The sequence below is a fragment of the Dipodomys spectabilis genome, unplaced genomic scaffold (genome assembly GCF_019054845.1).
Source record: "Dipodomys spectabilis isolate Male_0828 unplaced genomic scaffold, ASM1905484v1 ptg000294l, whole genome shotgun sequence".
Lineage (NCBI taxonomy): Eukaryota > Metazoa > Chordata > Mammalia > Rodentia > Heteromyidae > Dipodomys > Dipodomys spectabilis.
In genome coordinates, this window is record NW_024870971.1 from 1,667,320 (window position 1) to 1,694,165 (window position 26,846).

The following is a 26,846-nucleotide window of genomic DNA, read 5'->3' on the forward strand; positions in this document are numbered from 1 at the left end:
CACTGCAAATGGCATCTGGTGACAGCCATATCCAGAGGGATGCTCCACACTTGAGCAAGTGCAAGGAGAAGCACTGGCCCAGCATTGGCACAGTGTGGGTCGGGCCTATGCCGGAGTCATTCAGCCACGCCAGCTCCACGCACTCGCTCCAGCAGACCCCTGCCCTGTCACTGAGCAATAAGGATCATGTCTCCTCCCCACCCTGCATCATTTCCAGCAGTCAAATAAAAGGTCACCGTCAATCACAGAATCTGATGTCCCCTGGAGCCACAGGGTCATGGAGTAACTGGGGCTATTACTGTCACGGCTGCCACTGGGATTGGTGGCCACGACCTCCCAAGCCTGGGCAGACACAGGAGAAGAGGGAGCTGGGAGTGGATCAGCCTTCGCCGTGCAGCACAGCTGCTGCTGGAGAGGCAGGACCTGGACAGGAACGGCAGTCCATAGCCCAGGAGGGGAGGTGGGCAGCGCTGGCGGGGACAGAGCCACAGGCCACATCATTCAGACCACACTTATCCAGTGCAGAGACCCAGCAGGGAGCAGCAGTGGTTGGGGCAACAAGGAGCCAAGTGGGTGAAGACCAGGAATGGAGGGGCCCATGAGCAAGAAGAGGTAGCCCTGTCACCCCCCAGCTTCTCCCAGGAGGCTCGGGGAAGCCTCCAGGGACCCCACTGGGACCCCTTCAGAGTGACCATGGAACCCACACACCTCCTGGGGAGCAGGGCAGGTGGGACCCAGAGCCCAGGTGGGAAAGAAGCAGAGAACAGCCCACAGACAGCAGACCTGCACCTGAGGAGTGCACAGAAGTATGAAAGAAAATAGAAGTTACTGAGGTCTGGGGGCATAATATTGTGGCACTAACTTGAAAAATCTTTTCGCATCAAGACATGTTAAGTTTAAAAAAAGAAGTTTCCATCTGTCAAGAGTAAAAGTGAAGTCTAGTTGCAATACTGAAATTCCATTTTATTTAATTCTGGGTAGTCTACTTTCTTGTTTGTCTGCATTGATGATCTGCCTCCCCTTGGCCCCCAACTTCCTGGCATTAGCAGCTCAGCAAGCCCTGGGCAGCCCAGGTTGAGGTTTCAGCCTTCCTTCTGAAACATCTGCCATTGCCCCGCCCCTGCTTGACACGACCCCACCCCTACCTGACACTGCTCCATCCCTGCCTACCACTGCTGTACCCTTGCCTACCACTGCCCTGCCCCTGCCTGCCACTGCCCCGCCCCTGCCTGCCATTGTCCGCCCCTCCCTGCCTTTACCCCTGCTTCAGCTGTTGTAGCCCTGCTCTGACTGCCCTTTGGGAAAAAAACTAGTAAGACTCACATTTTGCTGCAAAAATGTGTAGGTTAACATATATGACTAACTGGTATATAACTTGTCCAACTCATCAGTGCCAGGAGACCAGACCAGCTCACAGCTGGGATTTTGATGTTAAAAATGAATATTTCTTTTTCCAGGGCTGGGAAGGTGGCTCAGTGGTAGAGTGCTTGCCTAGCATGCATGAGGCCCTGGGTTCAATTCCTCAGCACCACATAAATAGAAAAAGCCAGAAGTGTCACTGTGGCTCAAGTGGTAGAGTGCTAGCCTTGAGCAAAAGAAGCTCAGGGACTGTGCCCAAGCCCTGAATTCAAGCCCCAAGACCGGCCAAAAACTGAAAGAAATAAATAAGATTTTCCAGGCACCAGTGGCTCATGCAGGGGCTGAGAACAGGAGTATTGAGGTCCAAGGCCAGTCCAGGACAGAAAAGTCTGAAAACTCTCTGCCTCAACAAAGGTAATGTAAACAGTGACAGGTGCCTGTAATCCATCAACGATGACAGAAAGCCTAAGGTCTTCCGACTGAGCTCAGGCATGGGCCTGAGACCAAGACTATATCTCAGAAAACAGCCAGCAAGAAGCCAGGCTGGAAACGACGTGGAGATGTGCCAAGCACAGGCCCTGAGTTCAAACCTATGAGATAGAGGAGGAAGAGAGAGAGAGACAGAGACAGAGACAGAGACGGGGGGGGGGGGGGGGGGGGGGGGGGGGGCATATTACAGATTTCCATCTTCCTCGGAAACATAAGACACACCTTCCACTACACACAGCGCTCCTCCTAAGCAGGTCAACAGCCAGCCTCGCCAGACCCAGCAGCAGGCCCCGCTGCTCTCTGCCCCCTCACGGTGGAGCTGAGAGCCATCTGTACACGAGGCTGCACGCCCACACTCGCTGTGGTACTTCTTCCAGTTAGAACAAACACGTCTCTCCCCTTCTCTACACAAAACAAGAACACAAAAGATAACTGGAGAAACCCATACTGCTTTGTAAACATGAATCCGCCATTTCCTAGGCCAATTGGTGTGATGCAGACGTAGATTGGGAAGCCAAGCCCGCTGACTCCTCCCACATACCTGCCGCTCTGCCTCTGGCTCCTCCCACACACACCTGTTTCTCCACCTCTGGCTGCTCCCACATGCCTGCCACGCCCCTCAGCCGGTCCATCCTCATGAAAGCCCCCCACAGCCTAGGCAGGGTCCCGTGGTCCCCCGCTGATGGGCCTGCTCCCACTTTCCTCATGGGAACCACGCTCTCCTTGAACTTTTTTTATTCTTTTGTTTTTTTTTCTTCTCAGACCTGGAAGCAAGGAAGCAGTGTTTGTTTTCCCACCACACTGACCCAAACAGCCCCTCTTCACTCACACACACACACACACACACACACACACAATCACCTTAATTACCCCCTTGCTATTGAATCCCTGCAGTGAGAGACAACCCCCTCATTTGGGAGGAAAATTAACCGTACACAAACAACACCCCATTTCATCTTGAATTAAACCCTTCCACACTCCCTTGGCACAGAACACTCTGGTGTTTCTTTTGTGCTTGGAGTCCAGTCTGCCCTCTTTTCTGGGAGACATTTTGGCGAAGAAGCCAGAAGTGGAACTCCCCCACTCCCACCCCTAGGGCTGAGCCGGTCACTTCCCTTCATGGCTCCTTATCTGGCTCATTGAAGCTGCCATTGCTCCAGCCCACCTTAAGCCTTACCCCCAGCCCAGCCAGGCCCTTCCCACGCTGGCTGTCCCCTGCCTCAGCCTCTGAGGAGTGACAGCAGCCCAGGCCACCGTGGGCTGCTCCTCCCTGCCACCCGCCCGCACTTGGGAAGTCAACGAAAGATTGAAGGTGATGAATTGCACCTCTGGGAAGACACAGCATGGAGAAAGAGCTTCGTTTGCTGCAACTTGAGATTTATCACCGCGTGCCACAGATAATGACACCATCCATCTCCCCTGGGCTGAGCGCGGGGTCCCCCTCTGCAGGTTGGAGAAGGGCCGTGGGAAAAGCCCTGTGTTCCTTTGCGAGGTGATGCAGGGCCAGGCTGCTCAGGGATCTGCCTTGCTTACCAGCCAGGGCCATCCCAGGTTCTGCAGAGTGGACACCTCCGACTCCTCAGTCTAAAAGAGGGTCACCAACAGCCTGACCTATGACCTTGCAGGGACCTGGGATGGGACCTCAAGGACACCAGAATCTAGGACACAGCCAGAACTTTCTATTGTCCCAGGGCCTCAACTGCTGACACACACATTGGTCAGTCCCAACAGGAGTGCACAGCCACCTCACAGCCTGGGGAATGCAGGACTTAGTTCCGGGAGTCTCTGCACCCCAGAGAGCCTGTGAGAAGGAGGTCTACCCCTCCCACCATGCTCCTCACAGCAGGCTGGAATCAGTTCACTCACACACTACCCCAGGCCCACAACAGCCTCCAAACTCCACCTTCCTCAGTCCCATGATCCATTCAGTCTGAATGTACATAACCTTCCAACCTCTAGAACTGAGAGTAATAAATTACTATGGTTTATAAATTACCTAGTTTAAGGCTGGGCACTGGTGGTTCATGTCTGTCGTCCTAGCTACTCGGGAGGCTGAGATCTGAGGATCGTGGTTCAAAGCCAGCCCAGGTAAGAAAGCCCATGAGAGTCTTATCGCCAATGAACCACCAGTGCTGCTGTAGCTCAAAGTGGTAGAGCACTAGCATTGAGCAAAAAGAACTCAGGACCATGCACTTAGGCCCTGAGTTCAAAACCTACAATTGGCAATAAGTATGTAAATTACAAATAAATAATGAATATCTAGTCTAAGGCATTTTGATCTAGCAGCCCAAACAGGCTAAGACAGGACACAAGAGGTAACTGGAGGTCAGCCACACAGAGTGAGGGGAAGACAAGATGGGCAGCTTCTTAACTTCCATGCCTTTTGTTGGTTCTGCAAATGAGAGCTCAGTCTAAGCTTCTCTTTAACAGCAAGAGTGGGTGGAGGGGCTAAAAGCTAAAAAGAAGTTTGTTAAAAAAAAAAAAGTCAGCGGACATCTCCTAATTAAAATCTCCTTAGTGATAGGAGCAGGTTTCCAAGGTCCTTCCTGGTCCTTCCAAGATTGCCATCTTTGGTTTTAATTGCCGGGGCCATTTGTTGTGTATTGCAAAGCAAAGTAGCACTTCAAATCCTTGCTGTCACTGGCATTATTGACTCACATAGATAACGGGGACTTTTAAAGTAAATATTCTTAAAAGAAAAAATAACGGTTCTCAGTGGTAGAAGTAGATTCAGTAGATGTTAAAACTGAAGAAGGTAGCTTGGGGCACCTATGGTTTGGGAACCCCTGGGAATGAGCAAGTTGGGGTGCCCGCCTCCCCCCACTACCCCCCGCCCCGTCACTTGCCGGAACACAGACCCTCCTTGGTGCCTGGTTTCCAGGGGCAGTGCCTTCCCTGCTGACTGCATATTTCCTGTTGTGAAGGGCTTCCAGAATGGCCCAGACATGGCTGCTCCACTCCTGGTCCCCAGCCTCCCCTGTGCCCAAACAATCACACCAACCACCCACGAAATCCCTGTGTGGACAGGGCTAGGAACCTGCCAGTGGCAGCCTGAGGATCTCTGTGGATACGAAGAGGTTAGGTGCCCCATCTTTCTGGATTGTTGTCCCCAATCAAGTTGCCCAGGACCTTGCTGGTGACACCTTTGCATCTTCTGGAACGGGGTTGGAGGTCCTTCCCTCCCCTTCCCTGTGCAGCCCCCACCACAGGCCAGTTCCCCGCACAGGGATGGCCAGGGATGGCTATGGTGCGAGATGACCTTCAGATGGCGGGGTCACACTCCTAGCTTGGTTCTTCACCCTCAGCACAGCCTGGAGTGTGTTCAAGAGGTGACAACACTCCCATATTCTCGGAACCACTGACTCCTGGGGGCTGTGAGGTCTTAGACGGACATGGGTGTCCGCGGAGGATCTTCTGTGGCACTTTACCCCTGGCTCATCATTTGGAAATAATTAGAAAACTGTGTCCTTTCTTCTTCCAAAAGAGATCTGAAGATTGTATTTCAAACTCATCCCAGGCAGGAAAGGCCGTGAGACTTTTCCAGACCCTGAGTTTAAGCTCTATGACTGACCAAAAAAATAGGGCATGTCCTATGGGGGCGCCATCACTGGATGATCCCAGTGCCTTCCCCCACATGCCCTCAACTCTCCCACAGCCCACTTTCCCACAGCAACAACAGGGAGCCTGTGCAAATCTGCTCCTGGGTGACACTGTCCAAAGAGAAACATGCTTCCTGCCTGACCTATGTCACTGTCACCCCTCCATACATCACCTGCATCACAACCATTCTTTTTAATACTTAAAGGAAAGCCTACTTAAACATGATCCCTCTCTGCTAGCTCCACAGGTATCTTCAAGACCCTGAGTTTAACCCCTGACCTCCTGCTCGGCCTATCCTCCCCCTGCCCACCCTGCCCACCCTACTCTGTACCCCCTCTGTCTCCCTCTCAGGGTCCTGCCCTCGCTGAAATATGGCGCTCCCACTTTCCAACTTTCCCATGGTAGTGGTTCAGGTGTGGCCTGGCAGCCTGGGCTACCTGAGCCCCTGTCTCACAGTGCATTAGAGGGAGACCTGCCCTCCTTCAAAATGAAACCCTGACCCCAGCACTCCTCCATCTTGCACAGGCCCGAGCCCTTGGTCCCTGTACAGCCTAAGCCCTGAGAGGGGTGCCAGCCCCTGTGCCCCGCATATCCCTGTCCACCCTCTCACGCTCTGCTTTGGCCCCTGAAGGGTGGTCTGACAAGGTGACCCCATCCAGGCGCCAGGCCCTTGGGCCTCGCTGGGAGCCTGGCCATGCATCCCCATGCCCACCTAAGGGCCAGCTGCAAGTCTGCAGCAAGTACCATGTGGCATCACCCACTGTCCCCCACCCCTGTCAGGTGGTACCCATCTAAGGTTTCAAAGCAACCCTTTCTCAAGAATGCCACCTTAGCCGAGGGTGGCTCACGCCTCCAATCCCAGCGACTCAGGAGGCTGAAATCTGAGTGGCTCACTGTTCAAAGCCAGCCTGGGAAGAAAAGTCCATGAAATTCTTTTCTCCAATTTACCACAAAAAGCCACAGTAGAGCTCTGGCCTAAGTAGTATAACACTAGCCTTAAGCACAGAAAGCTCAGAGATAGTATGCAGACCCTGAGTTCAAGCCCTAGAACCAGCACGGGAAAAACGAAAGGAAGGAAGGAAGGAAGGAAGAAAGAAAGAAAGAAAGAAAGAAAGAAAGAAAGAAAGAAAGAAAGAAAGAAAGAGAGAGAGAGAAAGAGAGAGAGAGAAGGAAAGAAGGAAGGAAGGAAGGAAGGAAGGAAGGAAGGAAGGAAGGAAGGAAGGAAGGAAGCATGCCACCTCCTCCTGCTCCTGCAGGCCTCAGGTGTCAGGGGCCTGTCCCCAGGGACAGTGGGTCCGCCCCCCCTCCCGCCATCTCTTCCATCTCTCCTTTCTCATGATGCCACCTGTTTCCTGTCACATGTCCCCTGATTGCTGCACAGCCCTGCCTTGTCCATGGCTTCTTCTCCAATTACCCACAGCAACCACACTCCAGAAGTATGGCCTGGAATGTTCCAGAAATAAAACATTCATAAATATAAATTAGGCACCATTGTGAGCAGTGCAATGAACTCTCCCTCCGTCCCAGGATATGCCTCCTCTTCTTGTCCAGTGTATCCACATGGGGGCCATTACCCAGAAACCCAGGAAACAGGTAACCCAGGAGCCCAAGAGCTCAGGAATCCCAGAAACCCAGGAATCCAGGAACTCAGGAGCCTAGGAACTCAGGAATCCAGGTAACCCAGGAACCCAGGAACTGAGAAACCTAGGAAACAGGTAAGCCAGGAACTCAGGAGCCCAGTAACCCAGTAACCCAGCCACCCTCTTGGTTATCAGACAAGCTGGTGCTGAATTCTAGTACTTGTTTTCTCTCTTCACAGCAGTTACTAGCAAACTTAAGATACCATCAGTTATAAGATGCACCGTTCTTTTTATACACTAGCGATTCACACCTGTAATTCAAGCTACTCAGGAGGCTGAGATCTGATGATTGAGGTCCAAAACCAGCCTGGTCAAATAAACCTGAGAGACTCTTAACCTCTAATCAACAACCAAAAATGTGGAGGTGTGGCTCAAATAGGAGAGCACCAACTTTGAACAGAAAAAGCCAAGCAAAAATGCATGACCCTGGGTTCAAGTACCAGTAAGCCTGATTGAAGCTTCCTGGCACTTGATGCTCAAGCGTCCTTGAACTCTGCTCCCCCTAACCCAACCAGCTCACTTTCCTGCAGACCTGACATGTGGGGTCAAAAGTGCAGAAAAAGCTGTGGAATGGTCACACCAGAGAACACGTTGGGTATAAGGAGGCTACCTCCACATGAGTTAATTGTGAAGAGCTCTTGACCCCAATTCTTTCAGCTTGGTGTGAAAAGATTTCAAACCCTTCCTTCCATTCTATTCTCCAGCCTGCTGGGCAGGCATGAGCAGTTATCTCCTGCTGCACTTTGTCGCATGCTCATTCTTAGGAGATAATGTCCCTTCCTTCAGGGACAGTCTTGGTAAATTAAGTGACTGTGTCTCCATTTCCTAGTGGCACATGGTCCCCAGTCCTGTCTTGCACCCCATACCCCAAATCAAATGCCAGGCAGTGGCTTCTGATAAGAGCTAATGACCAACATCTGCTTTCAATTGACAAATGCAATCCTGGGCCAAACAAGGTTTTTAACGGAGGAGGATGAGGAGATGGGGTGGAGGGAAGCTCCCAGCACAATATGAGGCAGGGATGAGGCAGGGGTGTGGAGGAGCAGGTGTTCTGAGCAGAGGTTTGGAGTGCCTGGCCAAGATAAGAAACCTAAAGCTGACAACAAAATGAAGACAGCCTGAGCCAGTGGCACACGAGGGCTTTGTCGAGGATGCAAGGAGTGGGAAATCATTAAACCCGGTTACCAGGGCTGCCCAGAGATTGACAGAGCCAGTCGTCCAATGCGAGGCCCAGCACCGCAAAAGAATCTAAATTAATTCTTCTCTTGGCTGTTCCTGGGGGAAGAAGAGGATGCGTTTGCCAAAATAGAAGATAACCAAAATTGTAACAGAGGTAGTGTGTGTGTGTGTGTGTGTGTGTGTGTGCACACGTGCACTTGTACATGCATGCTCATACATATGGATGTGTGCATGTGTGTAGCTGCTGGAGAGAAAGAATGACGTGCACGCATGCCAGTTCTGGGGCTTGATGGGTAGGTGCTATCTGTTAACTTTCTTGCTGAAGGCTGGTGAGCCATACCTCCACTTCTGACTTTCGTTGGCTAATTGGCAATAAGTCTCACATACTTTCCTGCCCAGGCTGGCTTTGAACCTTGATCCTCAGATCTCAGCACCGTCTGATTACAGGTATGAGCCATCACTGCCTTGGCTGACTCATTTATGATACTGGCCTGAGAGCTACACACAGACACACAGACCACACACACACACACACACACACACACACAAACTATCCTTGAAGCTGTAGCTGCCACCAGCCTGTAGGTCCCAAGCAGGCCCTGAGCCCCAGAGCACCAACCTGGGGCCCACATTACTGTCCTTTGTCTTGATCCTGCCCTGTCTCCCTTCCCTGAAGTGTGGGTAATGCTTTCCCACACCCCAGTGGGTCCTGGTGACGGCTCAGGATGTCTCAAATCCTGAAGTGGGGGCACACCAGCGTGCTCTCCCTGGTCCTCCCCCCCCCACACACACAGTCCCCTATCATGCCACACCTCTTCTACCCCTTCCTCCATGAAAGTACCTTGACTTAGTGCTCAGGCACCTGGGGCACCTTCCCCTCACCCAGGCCGTCGTCCTTGTGACCACAGAGGGGACAGGCTGAGCTCATGACACCTCTCCATGCAGTCACCTTCCGTCCCCGCAAGAGACACTGCTGCCCGCGGGCATGTGCCCAGGACACACAGCTTTCCTCTCAGAACAAAGCTGCTTGACCACAAACGGCAGATGGGCTTGGAGAGTGGGTTTGGGGATCCGCCAGCTCCTGCCAGGGAGGGCTCCCACCAGCCAGGGATGTGTGTCACCAGGGCACATAGAGCAGCTGTGACAGCGGCCATGCACCCCCGGAAGTGGAAACAAGGACTCTCTGGCCCTGAAACATATGAGCCCCACCCCCAGGAGTAAAGAACTGTCCAGGGGGTAAGTGGCCAGGACAGCCAGGGAGTGATGAACACTGGGAAGCGGTCAGCTGAGGTTGGGAGTGTAAGCCTTGGGGGGTGGGGTCTGCCCTTCCAGCCATCCCCCCCAGGCTGTGGGCACCCAAAGGCCAGCACAAGAAGTGCCTCACCTAGCTATGATTCGAGCAAAACATCCTGCTTTTCTGTTCAAGAAAACTCTCATCCAGCAAAGCTCCAGGAGTTCAGCCAATCCTCAGAGTGTCAGCCCTGCCTAGACCGCACCCTCACCTCCGTGCTTGGCCTCACGCATGTTTGTCCTATCTGAGGACCTGGTCTCCAGCGAGACCAATGCCCCTTCCTTCCCCCAGCCCACTGCTAGGAACAACAGATGGATGGTTAAGGGACTAGACAAATGGTTACCAGCATCTGCTCTGAGCCTAAGGCAGCCATGAGAGGCTGCCCAGGATGCTGATAAGCCGTCTTCGTTTTCCTTGGCTACTAAGGAACAGCACCCAGAGAGCACAATTACACCTGCTCATCCCCCAGACTCGCCCTCCATTCGTGACCATGCCCTTCAGGTGTCAGGCATTACTATAAATTACCCTACACAATTTTTTGCAATTAAAGGAGCAAATGTGTACTGTACTGCAAAGATTAGCTGTGCTTTGCTGAAGTAAATCACATCCGTGCCTGCACACTGGCCTGTGAGGCCCCTAGGAAATACAATTAATTTTCTCCTGACTTAATAATGCAGCTTTTGTCATCATCAGAGTCGAGCTCAAGACACACAGTTTCTCCTCGCACAGTGGCAGCCCACCAACAAGAGAGCTTGGTTTAAATGAAACAAATGTATCAGGCAGAATTCACCACAGAAGTGTGGTGTATGTTCTATGGGTCATGTTTCAGCCTGATATCAAACCTGGGGACAAAGCCAGCTGCAGTGGCTCATGCCTGTAACCCCAGTGACTCAGGAGGCTGAGATCTGAGGATCGTGCCTTAAAGCCAGACCAAGCAGGAAAACTCTAGGACTCTTATCTCCAAATAGCCTGCAAAAAGCCAGAAATGGAGCCGTGGCTCAAGTAGTAGAGCACCAGCCTTGAGCAAAAAAAATCTAAGAGTGCTCAGACATTGAGTTCAAGCCCCAGTACCAGTGTGCACACAGACACACTCACACATACAAACAAGCCCAAGGTCAAATGTTCCCACACAGTGCTGGATTTGAAGCAGCCCAGGAAGGAAAATCCATGAGATTCTTTTTTTTCCCCTGTCCTGGGTCTTGATCGGGGCCTGGGCACTGTCCCTGAACTTCTTTTGCTCAAGGCTAGCACTCTACCACTTGGGCCACAGCTCTTCTTCCAGCTTTTTCTGTTTATGTGGTACTGAGGAATCAAACTCAGGGCTTCATATATGTGAGGCAAACACTCTACCACTAAGCTGACTTCCCAGCCCTCCATGAGACTCTTATCTCCCATGAACCACCAAAAAGCTGGAAGTGGAACTATGGCTCAAGTGGCAGAACATTGAGCATAATAGCTCAGAGACAGCACCTAGATTCTGAGTTCAAGCCTGAGGACCAGCACTGCCCCCCCCTCAAGAAAAAAAGCCAGTAGGACAGTTTAATGTGTGAATAAGCTAATTGTACACGCATAGGGAAAACAAGGTAACTAAAATCATGAAGACAACATGGAAATAAAACAGTATGCTTGAAAAAGTCACTTCCTTTTTTTTTTTGGTGGTACTAGGATTTGAACTCAGGGCCTGGTGCTTGCTCAGCTTGCACTCTACCACCTGAGCCATGCCAGCTGGCATACCAACCAGGCAACTCAGAAGTAACATCTGAGTTGAGGCCTGAAGCAGGACATTGGATTCCAGCAAGAGCACCTTCACCATGTGATTTCCCTGTCAGCTCAGAGAGATGGGCAACCAACCCCAGGACACACAGCACTGCCTCAGTCTGGCTTTGGACAGTTTTGATGACTCCTGTCTGACCTCCACCTGGGGTGCACTGGGCCTGGGGGTCCTGGGCTGTGATCCCTCAGCTCCCAAACCTTGGACAGCCACCTTTGAAAGCTGCCCTGAGTACACACACACACACACACACACACACACACTCCCTCTTCTCTCCCATGTCCTAATTTTCTAAGAGCAGGGCGGAAAGCCACTGTCTAACAGGGCTAGGATTCATCCAGGATGAATTCTGGAAGCTCATTTCAGTGGATAATTAAATCACAGTTTAATTACAAGCAAGATGTCAGTGTCTCCCTGGGAGCCAGTCCAGTGCTGCAGAGGGTGGAGGGAGCAGATGGGGGATGGCGGAGGCTGTGTGTCCCGCGGTCCAGGCCACCATGCTAGGGCCAGGGGTCCCCTCCAGTGCTCGCATGCAGCTGGGCACACCCTGCCCATGGCCAGGCCAGCCCTGCAGCTCAGCTCTGCAGGGACAGCCAAGCAGGGACACCGCTGCTCCCGGGAGACCCCGTAACAAGGGACAAGGCATGGTCACACCAGACAGCGGTGGACCATGGGCCTCCAGCCTCCAGCCTCCAACCTGGGGTCAGCTGCAGAGGACCCACATCGTGGCACTGGGGGGGTTCCGGCTGGGGTGTGGGGGACCCACAGAACTTCCACATAGCATGCACGGGGGCCAGGCCCCACCATGCCCTCCTGCCTTCCACGTGGAAACAGGTCTGCCACATGGGCCTCTCTGGGTGGACATGGGACCCGTGTCCATACCAGGGGCTGGTACCTCTGTCTCCGGCCATCTTCGATGGGCAGAGCCTCATCTGTCCTGTCCTCCATCTCCATGGTAGGGGATGGGCAGCCTGGGGCAGTGAGTGAAGGCCATGGTATCCCCAGGTGCCTGGGGAGCATAGGTGGCAGACAGCAGGTGGGGAGACTCTGCTGATGAGTGGGTTCAGATAACCCCGGGGAGGGGGAGGGATGTAGACAGCACCTGGGAGAGACAGGACAGCAGGATGGCAGAACACAATAGGCCACACCCACCCTAGTGACAGCCCTGCCCTTGAGCAAAAGCCCAGCCCCTCTGAGCCACAGCCCATGCCCACTGACAGCCAGAGCTTTCACAGGTCAGTTCTGCAGACAGATACATTTATGGCTGATGTGTTGTTGTTGTTGTTAGTGTTCTTATATTTCAAGCCCATTGTACAGATGAGGCGAGTGAGTCCTCCCGAGGATGCAGTCTGAGTCCTTGTTTCCTACTATCTGTGGCCTAGAGCTGATGTCCCCTACTCAGTCCCCATGCTGCTGTCCTCAGGCCTGGCGCCAGTGGCTCACACCTGTCATCCCAGCTACTCAGGGGACTGAGATCTCAGGATCGTGGTTCAAAGCCAGCTGGAACAGGAAAGTCCGAGAGACTCTTTTTTTGGCCATCATGGGGCTTGAACTCTGGGAGTGGGTGCTGTCCCTCAGCTCTTCAGCTCAAGACGAGTGCTCTACCACTTGAGCCCCAGTGACACTTCTGGTTTTTTGGTGGTTCATTGGAGATGAGTCTCACAGACTTTCCTGACCAGGCTGGCTTTGAACCACAATCCTCAGATCTCAACCTCCTGAGTATCTGGGATGAAGGCATGAGCCACCTGCACCCAGCAAGTCTGTGAGACTTATCGCCAATGAACCCCAAAAAGCCAGAAGTAGAACTGTGGCTCAAATAGCAGAGTACCAGTCATGAACAGAAAAACAAAGGGACAGTGCTCAGGCCCTGAGTTCAAGCCCTAGGACCAGCACACACAGAGAAATCAGAAAGCTCCTGTCTCTCAGATGCACAATGCTCTCATGCACACCCATGTCACCTCAGATTGGTAGTTAGTGACACAAGCCCCCGTTGCCAGCCTGAGATACCTCAGCTCGGAGCTCAGCACCACTTCCTGCACAGTGCTACACAGTAAATGCGCTACGAGCCATGCACACCGTGTTGCCACAGCTCTGTCTGCCTTGAGCCACAGCAGCCACCAGTGCTGCCCAGATGTGGGCCAGGCTGTGTGCCACACAGAGCCCACAGAGATGGGGCCCATGCGGGGATGATGGCCCACCACCCACTGCCCAGGTATCTTCTCTGACTGTTGCTTCTTCGTGAATGATGACAACACGTGTGTCTATGCACACACGTGTGCGCTGTGGCCATGGCTGCTCTAGTTACTGAATGAGCAGGCATGGAACATGATGGCTTCCCACGGGCTACCCCGGCCCCTGCAGACATCTCCAGAAAGAAAGGGAAAGGGGGAGGGAGACGTTTAACCACGTCCCGCCCAGAGATGAAACCCAGCCATAATTCACCAGTAACATCGCACACCTACACACAAAGCCATTCCCGTGGAGTGGAGGATAGACAAGACATAAAAGGGACTGGGAAAGTGACTTAGTGGTAGAGTGCTCACCTAGCTGCATGAAGCCCTGGGTTCAATTCCTCAGTACCACATACACAGAAGAAGCCAGAAGTGATCCAGGCACCCATGGCTCACGCCTGTAATCCTAGCTACTCAGGAGGTTGAGATCTGAGGATCACAGTTCAAAGCCAGCCCAGGCAGGAAAGTCTGTAAGACTCTTATCACCACTAGAAAACCAGAAGTGGTACTGTGGCTCAAGTTGTAGAGCACTTGCCTTGAGCAAAAGAAACTCAGGGACAGTGCTCAGGCCTTCAGTTCAAGCCCCAGGACTGGCCAAAACAAGAACAAAAACAAAAGAAATAAAAGGACAATAATATTCCATGAGAGGAAACTAATTTAATATGCAAATGAGAAGCCCCGGGCCGTGGCCTCATCCAATCCTGGTCAGCAGGTCATAAGTTAGGCATGGAGGGCAGGAGGGGAGGGCAGGGGGGGAGGATGGCCCAGAGCAGGCAGACATGGGGTGCATGGGACACTGCTGCACGAGGCCACCTCCCATCTGACCACCAGGTGGCTCCCCAGGCGGGGAGTTTTTTTTATTTTTTTGGTCGAGGGAAGGCCTCTGCCCTATATAGATAGTTCTTTTTGTGAGCAGCATTCCCTGCTGCCTCCTGGAAAGGCTACAGGGGTCCTGGGCCACAGGGGAGCCTAAACGCAGAGAGCCCAAGTGACCAGGGCTGTCCACTCACCCCAAAAGAAATCTATACAGCAAACACATGGTGAAAGAAGAGGAAGGCATTTCTTTACGGTGTGGCCAGTCCCAGGAGGCAGACCCCAGAGCTGCCCTCCGGGCGCTGATACGATCCTTGGGTCTCAGTGCAGACGGAGGAAGAGCAGGGGTGAGATGCATGCCTGGCGGAGAGGTCTTGGTCAAAGTGGGGTCTCACAGCTCGTCACCAGCTCCCCAGAGGTTGCAGACAGGTCAGGAAGGTGAGATGGAGCTCATTCAGCTTGGAGGCGCTGCTAGGGGGGGTGGGGAGAGCAGGCCCGGTCATGGCTGGCAGGTGACACCCACTTACTGCCATGTCCCTGCAGTTCTTAGAAAGCGCTTAGCCATTCCACACCCTACCCAGGCCCTTGGACCCTGGGGAGTAGGGAAAGACACCCCTTAAATGCACTGTGAGGTTTGCACGGTCTGCACGCTGAGCAGGAACCAAAGCTGATCTGCCTAGCACAGATCTGAAACAGGAGCAGAGGCACCAGGCTTTGTCTTGACCCTGTCGCCAGGGCCACTGCAGACCTCTAAGTAATGCCACTCATGTCACGGGTTAACAAGAGGGGCTGCACACATTTCCCACGGGTGCCGGCCCCAGGGCAGCTGCTAGCCCTCATAGTGATTCCTTTTCTCTGCTGGCCACTGGAGTAGAAGAGTTATGAGTGTGATTTTGGCCATGGAGTGAGGAAGAACTGCTCCTGGGGGGGGTCTCCCCATTCCCACAGAGGTGGTGGGATGGGCAGCAGTCTTCTCTCCTTCCTCTGGGCATGACCATCATCTGCCCAGAGCACTCCAGTGCTCCTGGACACCTCAAACCCGCTGCCAGCCGAAGGGCCAGGGGGCAGTGGCTTGTCCAGCGCCAGACCCAGGGAGGGGGCAGAGCGGGCACTCACTGCTGGTCCCATGCTGAGCCCTAGAAAAGCTTTCCTCTGATCCATGGGGCACTGGTGGGTCTGCCATCTGGCCCACTTCATCGGAACTGTCTAGACCTCTGGTTATCGGGGTGCTTCTTCCAGATGGAGCTGTATCTCCAGACACTCCTTACTAAAACACACGTAACCTATCCTAAATGAACTTATACATATTCACAAGCACAGGCATGGGAGGCCTGGAGGACATGAGGCTCTCTGGCTAATCTAGCCATCAACCCTGGGACAACCACCTAGCTGGCCCAGGGGTGGGGTGGAAGCCCAGCACCCACCACGCACTTAACAACCCTACATCTCCAACACAGGGAGGGAAAAACCTTAGTCAACACCACATGAGGACAGAGGAAGCTGTGCACACACCACCAGCCAATGGAGAAATTTGAGGAGGAATCTGAACCCAGGATCATGGAGCTCATCACCCTAAGAAATGAGCCAGGTGGTGGCTCACACCTGTCATCATAGCTACTCGGGAGACTGAGATCTGAGGATTGTGGTTCAAACCAGCCTGGGCAGGAAAGTCTGTGAGACTCTTGCCTCCAATAAATCACCAAAAAAGCAAGAAGTGGAGCCATGGCTCAAGCAGTAGAATACTAGCCTTGAGCAAAAGAGCACAGGGACAGCATCTAGGCCCTGAGTCCAAGCCCCATGATCAGCACTAAACAAAACTAAAAGGAAATGCCATCATGTTTCCAGCTGAGGGCTAGGACAGGTCTGTGGGTACCAATGTCCAAGGGCTGTGGGCTCTGTGGGTGCCAGGTCCACCGTGAGGGTGGCACTGGGGAGGGCAGGCAGCAGACGGGACACAAGTGTCAGCCTGAGTTCCTGTGCCCCTGTGTGGGGCTCTCCCCTTGGCTCACGTTGACCTCTGCCCAATTTCTCCTCCTCCACCCTGCCTCTCTAGAGTGAACCCCACTGATTCTGCCTCATTTGCTCCCAAAGGGGAATGAGGTGTTTGGGACAACAGCCTCACTGGAGTCTGCTCAGGGTCACAGGACACTCAGGGAGACTCAAACTCAGCCCACAGCCCTGTCCTGGATGCCCTGCTTTGGCCCTTCTGTGCCTCTGCCCCCCACCCCTCCGTGCCCAGGACTGCGGCAGCTTTGGGTTGGGCTCCGACTCACCCACCTCTGGAGCAGCCAGCTTCCTTCCATGAGCTCCTAGGGGGACAGCCTGGCCCACAGCGCCACCCAGCGGCCACAGTTCCATGGTTCGGGGAGAGAGCACACAGACAATGTGGGTTCCTGGTCTCGATTCGCAGAACCTCTCGGTATAGTTTAACTGGGATCTCCACATCCTTCTAGATCCAGCTGGGAATGTAAAGGAGAGAAGGGAAGGCAAGATCATGCTCCTACGCTATTATGATTTATGCTTATAATCCTGGTGACTCAGGACACTCAGATCTGGAGGATCTGGCAGGAAAGTCAAGACTCTACCTCCCAAATAATCATCACAAGGCTTGGCTGGGGACACAGCTCAAGTAGTAGAATGCTACTTGAATCCAGGGTCAAACCTCGATACCAGTGAAAGAAAGAAAGATGGAAAATGTCAAGAGAAACTAGCATTTATGATGAGCTTAACCCATCCGAGCAGTCCCAGCCCCACTTCTAGAAAAAGCTAACTCCAAGTAGGCATCAGGTTCGACAGGCACTCCACTGTCCCCAGTGCCCTCTGCTGGACAGGACAGGTATCCCATGCACACCACAGGCCTACTGCAAACCTCCTGGAACTCCTCTGGCCCAGGGCCCCCTGGTGCCCCAGATTACAGCCAGGTCTGGTCCATCTCCATTGTTTACAGAAGAATCAAGAGACAGTTACATCCTGAGAGGGGTTGCTTGGCAAGCAGACAGCTGCTGGTCTGGGGACAGGCGCAGTGACTAAGTTTCAAGGTCTCAGCCAAGCCTTCCTGCCAGTCCAGTGTGGTGGGTGCTCAGACAAGTGCCAGATGTAGATGCTGAGCGCTGTTAAGAGCTCCTAGGGATACACTTTCTGTCCAGGCTCTTAAGAAAGGTTAGCTGGGAAGGCCTGTTGGCTCAGGGGACTCCAGGATGGCTGTGACCAACAGGCACTCATGAGATCCCCTCCCAAAAAAATGCTCACAGACTTTGGGGTCTTCCCAAGTGCAGAAAGTATGGGAGGGGGAGTAAACAGGGAAGAGATAAACTAGGGAAACCAGGGAGAAAAGAAGAGAGGGAGAGACTGAGGAAAAGAGGGAGAGAGGGAGGGAGGGACGGGAGAGACTCAGTCAGGGAGGGATAGGGGAACTAGACAGGGAGACTCCCTATGTTGATCCCAGGATTCCAGGCAGCACCACAGGACCGCAGGCCCAGGCAGGTGAAGAACTGGCAGCCAGCCTGGGATCCACTGGGGCTCACTCAAGGCATGGACACAGGATTTCCTGATTGGCCCACTGCAGCCAGTTCTGATTGGCTGTTCATAGTCAGCCAATCACCGATTGGCCAGCAACTGAGACCACTCCCCAGAGTATTTTAAACTCCACTTAACTGCATGTGCAATGGGGTTTGTGGGTTGGGTGTGGCAACTTGAGGGCTACCCTGACCCCTTGACAAGTATAGGATTCCAGGAGGAGGCAGAAACTTCTGGTAAAACAGCTGTTACTGTTTTTTCACCTGTGGTTGAACAGAGCTCAGTTAAATGCAATATAAAATCTGCCATTTGGGAGCTGGTGCTCATGCCTGTAATCCTAGCTACTCAGGTGGCTGAGAGCTGAGGATCACAGTTCAAAGCCAGCCTGGGCAGGAAAGTCTGTGAGATGCTTATCTCCAATATACCACTAGAAAACCAGAAATGGTGCTGTGGATCAAGCGGTATAGCATTTGCCTTGAGCTGAAGAGCTGAGGGACAGTGCCCAAGCCCAGAGTTCAAGCCCCACAACCGACAAAAAAAAACAAAATCTGTTATTTGGGGTTGGGAAGGTGGCTTAGTGGTAGAGTGCTTGCCTAGCATGCATGAAGCCCTGGGATCAATTCTGCACTACCACACAAACCGAGAAGGCCAGAAGTGGTGCTGTGGCTCAAGTGGTAGGGTGTTAGCCTTGAGAAGAAAAAAAAAAGCTCAGGGACAGTGCCCAGGCCCTGAGTTCAAGCCCCAGAACTAAAAAAAAATCTGTTATGTTTTACAGACCCACCTTGTAATCTATGGGAGTCTGTGCCCCAGCCCTTGAAAGAGCTCTGAGGCACAGAGCAGCAACCTAGCTAGCACAGGGCTGGCGGGCTTGGGGACACAGACAGTTAAGATCTGCATGGCCCTTTGCCTATGCCAGCTCAGGCTGGATACTACTGCCCATAGAACCCAGCACCAGATGAAACTGACTTCAATAGCAATAGAAATCTATGGTGAATTTAAGGAGAACCTGTGCACAGGGCACATGCCCCAAGCATGTGCGCCATCCCTCAGGGGGACAGGGGCCATTTCTCTCATCAGGGATGAGGGGCTCCCAAGTTTTGTCTATGACAAGGCACAGTTGCACACATGGCGAGAGGTGTGTCCTCTGGGGATCCAGAGGACCAAGGTGTCTCAGCAGGAGCAGCTTGGGGTGGGGGGGAATGGAGCCTCTCTCTCTCCTGCTGGGACATTCCTGTAATGAAAGGAAGTTGGAAGGCTGAACAGCTGGGGGGCATCCCCTGTTGGCTCAGAAGCTGACAACATGACTTCCCTGGACACCCCTGTGCCCTCTTCAGGGAAGGTAACACCCCAAAAGTAAGATGGCCTTGTGCCAGGCACTGCCCAGGGGCTGGCCCAAACACATCTCCACCCATCACCCCAAAACCAAACATGCTGGACCACGAAGAGAGGGCGCAGGGCTTACGGGACTTGGGGGCCTGGAAGCCATACCGCGTGACTCTGCTATTGAAAAAGGAAAGGCATACTGACATCTCCACATTTTTTCATTTTCTTTTGTTTTGTTTTTAGTAGAACTGGGAGAAGCTGTCAGACAATAGGCTTTTTCTTTCAAATGTAAAATGTCAAAGACAGAATCATACAACCTTAGGGAAAAAAAGCCTTTGACAACATCGATAGGTAACAACAAAAAAAACCTCGGTATAAATATTGGGATGTCACACCATATAAATAAAGTAGGAGCCAATCCTATGCCTGGGGCTGATGGCTCCAGTTCTATCAGCTGTGGGGACACTGAAGGCTGGTGGGCTCTTGTGTCCTCTGGGTACCAGGCCCCTGTCCCCAGTCCCAAACTTTCCTGGCAGAGGCCTGGCTCCTCATGTGTGCCTGGTGGGCTGGTACAGGGCCAGGGGCACGGCTGGAGGCCAGAGCTCATCCCTCAGATTGAAGGCCGAAGGACCAGTGTTCCAAAGTGCAGGCTGAGTTCCTGGAGGGAGCTGGGCCTGTGAGCCTCCACGCCCAGGGCCTGGCACCAGTGAGCTGTAAGCTCAGCCTCCCTGGGCTCCTGGAACAAGTGTGGAGGAAGTGCTGCATGGGATCCTTCAATGGGCATGGCTCCCGCTGTCCTTGAAGGTGCATGGAGGAGGCTGGGCGGGAGCCTAGGCCATCTCCGCCCCAGGCTTTGCGGCCGCTGGCCCCGCCCTTGTGGCAGCTGCAGAGGCTGTGGCTGAGCAAGTGGAACATCCACTGGAGGCTGGCAGAGGTGGTAGAGGCTGGTGGGGGACAGAGGAGGCTGGGAGAGGTTCGGCTCCGTTGGCATTTCCACCTTCGTGCAACAGGTGACTACTGCTCACAACACAACACTCAACGGGGCAAAAGATGTGGTGTGCTAGACAGGTGCTGCCCATTCCTGTCCTGTGTAGTGGGCACCCAGCAAATGGCGCACTCAGGTCTGACCACACCCGGGCCTCCACCCATTCCTCCTCCGTGGATCTTGGGGACCTCTGCTGGCAGCCTTCATGGCACCCCCTGGAAGGGAAGGGGCCATGGTGGGAGGGCCCAGGGTCTCTGCATTTCAAGGGGGAGGGGCTAGGCCCGTGGGGAGGGACGATCTGCGGGCACAAGGACCAGATATGGGTCACTGGGCAGATGTGCCACCATGGGGGCGGCTGGGCATCCAGGCCTAGACCACTGGGTTCCGGATTCAGGCTGCGCAGACATCTACTAGCTGTCTGACCTTGACAAGACCAAACTCCTCGGGGGCTCAGTGCCCCATGGTGGACAGCAGCAGGGCATAGCTCCCAGGGTGCATGCGTGCTGGGCCCAACGGCTTTGTGTGGGGAGAGCCTAGCATGGTGCCTGGCACAGGCAAATGGGCCCAGGGCATGACCAGCCTTGTGAGACCCAGGCACGGGTCCTGCCCTTGACAAAGCATTGGACAAGCTGCCCACAGGGTGCACAGACTCTGCTGTTTCTACTTCTGGGGAGTCAAAACACATCCAAATGAATGACTCAGAACTCATGGCCAGGCCTCAAGCCTGTGGGAGGAGTGAAGTCAGGTAGGGTGAGAAGCAGGTGAATGGAGGAGATGAGTCACCCATGGGGGCAGGGGTACAGTGATCAGCAGGACAGTCCACCCAGCCAGACCCATGCTCTCCACTCCCCATAAATGAGGGGCAGCCCTCAGAGTGGCTGCATCTGATGGGTGAGACCCGGCTGGTCTTCCTTCAGGGAGGCGTGCAGGGGACAGACGGCCACTCATCACAGTGACCCCCAGGGCATAAGGTCTTTGATGCAGAGGGTTTTGGCCAGAATCTTCACTCTGTGGCCCTGGAAAGGGAGAAACATCAGGCTGGGCCAGCTCAGAGCTGCTGCCACCCCCTCCAGACATGACCCAGGGCTGGGGCCAGGCTGGAGTGTCACCTGCTTGCACATGATGTCCGTGGCCTGCATGATGCACTTGGGCAGCAGCCCATGGCTCCATGCTAGGATGGCCACCTGCTCTGCTGAGACACTCAGCGTTCTCCTGTACCAGGTGGAGGCCGGTGAGATGCAGGGCCTTACAGGCCACGGTGCCCCAAGGTCCTTGCTCTTGAGAGGCCTCCCCACCTCATCCCTGTCCATCCTGGCTCCCTAAGGTCTCAGTGGGTCCCCCTCTGCCCACATAAGGGAAACAGGAGGCACGGTCTCCATGGGGCTCCCTGGGGGACAGGGAAGAGGATTTGGGAGCATGGGTGACAGGTGGATCCTTGGAGGCCTACAGGTGAGCACAGAGCAGGGTGGACGAGCACCCCGCTGGCCTCAGAGCTCCGGTGCCCACCAGCGCAGGGGAGAGTGGACGGCCACTCTGAGTCTCTCCCTGACCTGCCCCGACACACGTCCACACTGCCCAGGTTCAGGGAGCAGCAGTGCCACACGATGCCTCCTGGCCTGGATAATGCAACGGTTTCATCCCCATGAACCTGGGAGCTGCCCACGAGGCCACTCTCGAAGCAGAGCTTCACAGCCGCCCACAGGGACAGAGGACAAGGGGCTGAGACCTGGGGCCCGTGCCACTTGTGGGGGCACATGGGGGCTGCTTTGGGACAGGAGACTCCCCGGGAGGGGTGGAGGCTTCACATGGGAAGGGCTCAGCAAGGACAAAGAACAGCAGAAGGATGGGTGGGAAACCAACAGGGCTCCGAATTCAGGACTGTCTGAAGCCCCGGACCTGGGAGACCCTGCAGGCGGGATCCACAAGCCCTGCCCTGGCAAGGCTGCTCACTGGGCCTCAGTTTCCCTCCTCTGCGAATGGGCAGGGAAAGCCTGTCGTGGGAATCCTGTGAGACTCTCTCATCAGGTAAAGGCCGGCACACAGTAGGTCTCCACAAACACACTGAGGCCACAGGAGTGAGGCCAGACCCAGACCCCACTGGCAGTGGACATCAGCCCCGCCAGCCCTGCCGCATACCCTCACACAGGACCCCTGACTTGGCTCACAGCTGCATGCCTGTGCCGCACTTGGCAATCTGGCAGGCCCCCAGGAGGCAGCAGATCTCCGAGGAGATGGGGATGAGGCTGGTGCCTGGGCTGCCACTGGCACTGGGCCGGGGGTGCACCAGGGACTGCATGATGTGGCAGAGCTCGTTCAAGGCATTGATAGGCTGGATCAGCTGCCGGGCGAGAGGCTGCACGTGGCTGGGGGAGGCCCGGCTCCCCTCCCAAAGGCTATGTCCCAATGAACCTGCCTCAGCTCCTGCCCCAGAAACATCCCTAGCACTCCACCGCCCGCAGGCTGGCATCCAGTGCCCACTGTGTCTTCTAGCCTTCTTCACCCTTCACCCTCTCCAAAGCTGGGGTGGTCTCTCCCCAGAACAAGCTTTCCTCAGACGCCCCCCCCAGGCCATGTGTGCAGGCCCAGTGTCCACTAGCCCCGCCCCCAGCCACCTGTGCAGGCTTGAATGGCAGCCCACTAGTCCCACCCCCAGGCACCTATGCAGGCTTGAATGGCAGTCCACTAGTCCCTCCCCCAGCCACCTGTGCAGACTTGAATGGCTGTCTATTAGCCCAGCCCCCAGCTACCTGTGCAGTCCAATGGACATGGACTTCCATCTTCCAACCTACGACACTATGCAACTGGGATTACAGCCACACACAACCATGCCTGGCTTATTTACTGAGTTGGAGGTCTCACAAACTTTTTGCCCAGGCTGGCCCTGAACTTTGATCTTCCCAATTTCTACCTCTCCCAGTAGCTGGGATTGCAGACTTGAGCCACTGTGCCCAGTCTGTGGGCTCATGTTCCCACAGGAACACCTCCCGGGCACACGCAGCATGGGGTTCACAGCTAATCTGCGTGCGGCTCCAACTCACAGAATTCATTGGTAAATAAGGATGAATGAGCGGGCTCAGGGGGCTGGGAGCCTTCCCAGGGGAAGGGGCCCTCCCAGAGCCTTCAGGAAGAGGCGCTGCCGAGCCACAGGGGCTTCTGGGCCAGGATGCTAGCTGGGGTGAGGCCCAACTCGAGGGCCCCATCGGCCCACACTTCCTGTGACCTGAGACACACCTGGTCGATCTTGACCACTGTGGTGCTGGCATCGGTGGGCAGGTTGGACCGTTCCAGGTAAAATGCCCTGAGAGGAAGACATGGCCAAGGACACTCGCTGTCTTCCCGCCCCTGCTCTGAACCCAGTGTCTACAGCCACTGCCTGCACCCTCTTCCCTGGGCTCCACGCCTTTTCCTCAGGGACCATGCCCTCACGCAGGATATATGGACAGCCCGTGTCCATGGGCCCCACTCGGTTCCTGCCTCACAGACAGAATCCACACACCCCTGCCCTGACAAGGCTGCTCACTGGGCCTCAGTTTCCCCCTCTGTGAATGGGCAGGGATGGCCTGCTGCATGCATCCTGGGAGGCTCTCCTCAGGCAAAGGCCCAGCACACAGCAGGTGTGCGGCTCTCCTTGGGTACCTGAGCTTGCAGCAGTACTGCTGCACCTTGTCTAGTGACTGGGCATTGATCTCCTGCTCCATGTCCTCCACCACCTGGCTGCCTGGAGGTGGATGCCCCTCCACATTGTCTAGATCTGTGAACAGGAGCTGAGAGGGTGGATGGCCCCCAATGCCTGGTGGCCGTGCCCCTCCCCCCTCCCGCTGGAAGCTCACCCTTGGTGAAGAGCACAGTGTGCAGCTGGAGGCTAGCCCTGCTCTCCAAGCAGGACGGCAACCTGGATAAGTGGAAGCTGTCCAGGTAGAAGACCACCCTCAGAGCCTGCCTGCTGCCCTGGAGGTGGTAGAAGATGTTGGCGTCTGTGGAGGGCAAGGTGGGCGGGTGGCTCAGGGCGAGGCCCAGGGCAGCTGGGCCTGCACTGGGGCCGATTCTGCACGCTGGCACCACCCATCCACCCCAGGCCAGGCTCAGCCCCATGTCACCCCAGCCTGGGGGGTGGGGGGAGGGGCCCAGGAATGCCTTGTTCTCCTACCCTGAGCTCCCTGTCTGGCCAGCTGGACAGGCTGTGCCTTCAGTGCCCCACTTGGGCTCCCCTGAGGCCCTTCAGCCCAGGCCCTGCCTCCTGAAGCAGCCCACACCCACCCAGGCCTGCACCATCTTCACCCACACAACAGCCCTTGGCTGGGATGTTGGGACCTCTCAGCCTCCACAAACTAAAGAGGCCCCAACACCCTTGGGGTGTAGAGTGATGCTGGGCTGATAGTTGGTTACTGAGTGGGGGCTGGGGAAAACATTCTTTATGCAGAAAGCGGCATTTAAACTTGAGGAGGAGGGGGAGGGGAAGGAAGAGGGGAGGGGGAGGGGAAGGGGAGGGAGAGGAGGGGAAAGGTGAGGAGGAGGGGAGGGGAGGGGAACTGTGCAGTCTTCATGACAGGATAAGCCCTTACAAATCTTAAGTCTTCACCTTGAAGAAGGGCTTCCCTTAGAAGGGGCTGTGGCATTTTTTTTTTACAAGCTGTGAAGACAGCTGGGCATGAGTGAAAAGAAACTCCTCTTTCTGCACATGGACTGCAAGCTGGCCTAGAGAGTCCAGCCCCAGCAGGGACAGCAGGGGTGGGGGCCCCGGTCACTCACTGGCTACGAAGTTCTTGTCCAGCTGGCTGAAGGAGAAGCTGACGTTGTCCAGCTCTAACAGCATCCCCCACAGGTCCTTCAGCATGCTCCCCTTCTCCTTCTGCGGGGACAGGGCGCAGCAGGACTTTGGACACCACCCCCCACCCCTGCTCCCCCCCTCCCCCCCATCCCCCGCGACCCACACGCTGACAAGCCACTGGGCACAGGCCCCTGGTGTGGCTCAGCATTGGGCAAAGGCTGTGCCCTGGCGCATCCTGTGCCTGCTGCAGGTTAGGACGCAACTCGGCCCTGACTGCTAAGTGGCCCTAGTGATGCCCTGTCTCCCTCACGGGCACGGAGCTGCAGACTTAACCAGGCTCTAGAACCTTGATCCACCCAAACTCATGGGCCCCATCCCCACCTGAGGCCTCACATTCGGGATCCATGGCTGTACCCAATGGCCACCACCAAACCCCCAACTCCCAGCCACTGCCCAAGGCCAAGTGCAGGGCCAGAGCAGAGTCTGGGGCCCTTCCCCCTCCTTAATCAGGACCATCCATTACCTTTTATGCACGTTACTCATCTGCCTAGAATAAAGCCTCAGCCACCTCATCCCAAGCCCTGCCTGCTCCCCTCTGGTAGCACTGCCTTGGGGCCTTTACAATGCTGCTCTCACTGCCCAGCACACTCTTCTTCCATTTTCCTGGCTGGCAAACACCTCTGCTCAAACATCATCTCTGCAGAAAGACTTTCTGCATGGCCTCACTGTGGGTGGCCCACAGCCCAGCCCTGTCTCAGTCCACCTACCCCTGCTAGAATGTACTCCACAGACCCAGCCAGCACAGCACCAGAGGCAGAAGGAGGGGACTGAGTTCTGGAAGAGGACAGCCAGGGATGGTGGCCCAAAGCCCTCTGGGCCCAGGCTGGACTGGGCTCTTTGCCCACTTGGAGCATGTGCCTGCCAGCAGGGGCCAGCAGAGGACGCTCCAAGGCCACGCTGCCGGTCACAGCTGGGCCTTGGGACCTGGGGGCCCTAGTTTGTGCTAGGGGCAGACAGGGATTCTGAGCAGCACCCCAGATTCACAGGTTCACACCGCAGGTTGGCTGTGCTCCCCGCCGCTGCCCAACCCCTTTGCCCCCACAACTGTGTCCCAGGTGGTCAGACTGATTGTTTTTGCTATTCGGGGTCTTTCATTGTTCCATATGAAATTTTTTATTGCTTCTTCTATTTCATTGAAGAATGAGGTTGGAATTTTGATTGGTATCGCATTGAATTTGGAGATAGTCTTTGGCAGTATTGCCATTTCACAATGTTAATCCAGGAGGATGGGAGGTTTTTCCACTTGCTTAGCTCTCTTTTAATTTCCTTTTTCAGGATTTTAACTTTTTTTTTGGTGGTCATGGGGCCTTAACTCTGGGCCTGGACACTATCCCTCAGCTCTTCACCTCAAGGCCAGCACTCTACCACTTGAGCCACAGTGCCATTTCTGGCTTTTCCTGCTTATGTGATGCTGAGGAATGGAACCCAGGGCCTCATGTATGCAAGGAAAGCACTACCATTGAGCCATCTCCTCAGCCCAAAAATAGATTTTATATTGACAACATTGTAATCTGTGTTTGTTCTTATCACTGATGACCATGGATTTATTAAACATTCTTTCAAGGCTGACAGGGAGATCAGAGTTCCCTTCCAGAGGTCAAGACATCTGATGTTGGAAGGGATGGTCCCTTACCTATGTTGACACCACAGCTGTGGCTGTGACTCTCACTGGATGATCTCCCAGAGCAGTCTTCTCCATGCTTGAAATATCCAGTTACTTCTTCCTCCTGTGTGACAGCTTCAGTGTAATAGGGAGAGAGAGCACTCAGTGATTGAACAAGACTGGTTTGTCTCCTTACTCATGGCAGTGATGCTGCTTGA

At 54.7% G+C, this 26,846-nt stretch overlaps 1 protein-coding gene across 1 annotated transcript; it reads right to left on the minus strand.

Moving 5' to 3' along the window:
- Positions 1-207: 207 nt before the first annotated feature.
- LOC122126947 (phosphatidylinositol 3,4,5-trisphosphate-dependent Rac exchanger 1 protein-like) lies at positions 208-25,371 on the minus strand. The gene is made up of 13 exons (XM_042701494.1): positions 25,312-25,371; positions 24,947-25,046; positions 24,028-24,171; positions 23,834-23,948; positions 23,429-23,495; positions 22,363-22,535; positions 21,307-21,409; positions 21,150-21,213; positions 20,070-20,160; positions 16,247-16,300; positions 12,212-12,338; positions 3,382-3,432; positions 208-342 (listed from the first exon to the last, which is right to left on the minus strand). Exons 1-13 carry the CDS (start codon positions 25,369-25,371, stop codon positions 208-210), a joined length of 1,284 nt encoding a protein of 427 aa, XP_042557428.1.
- Positions 25,372-26,846: the final 1,475 nt, after the last annotated feature.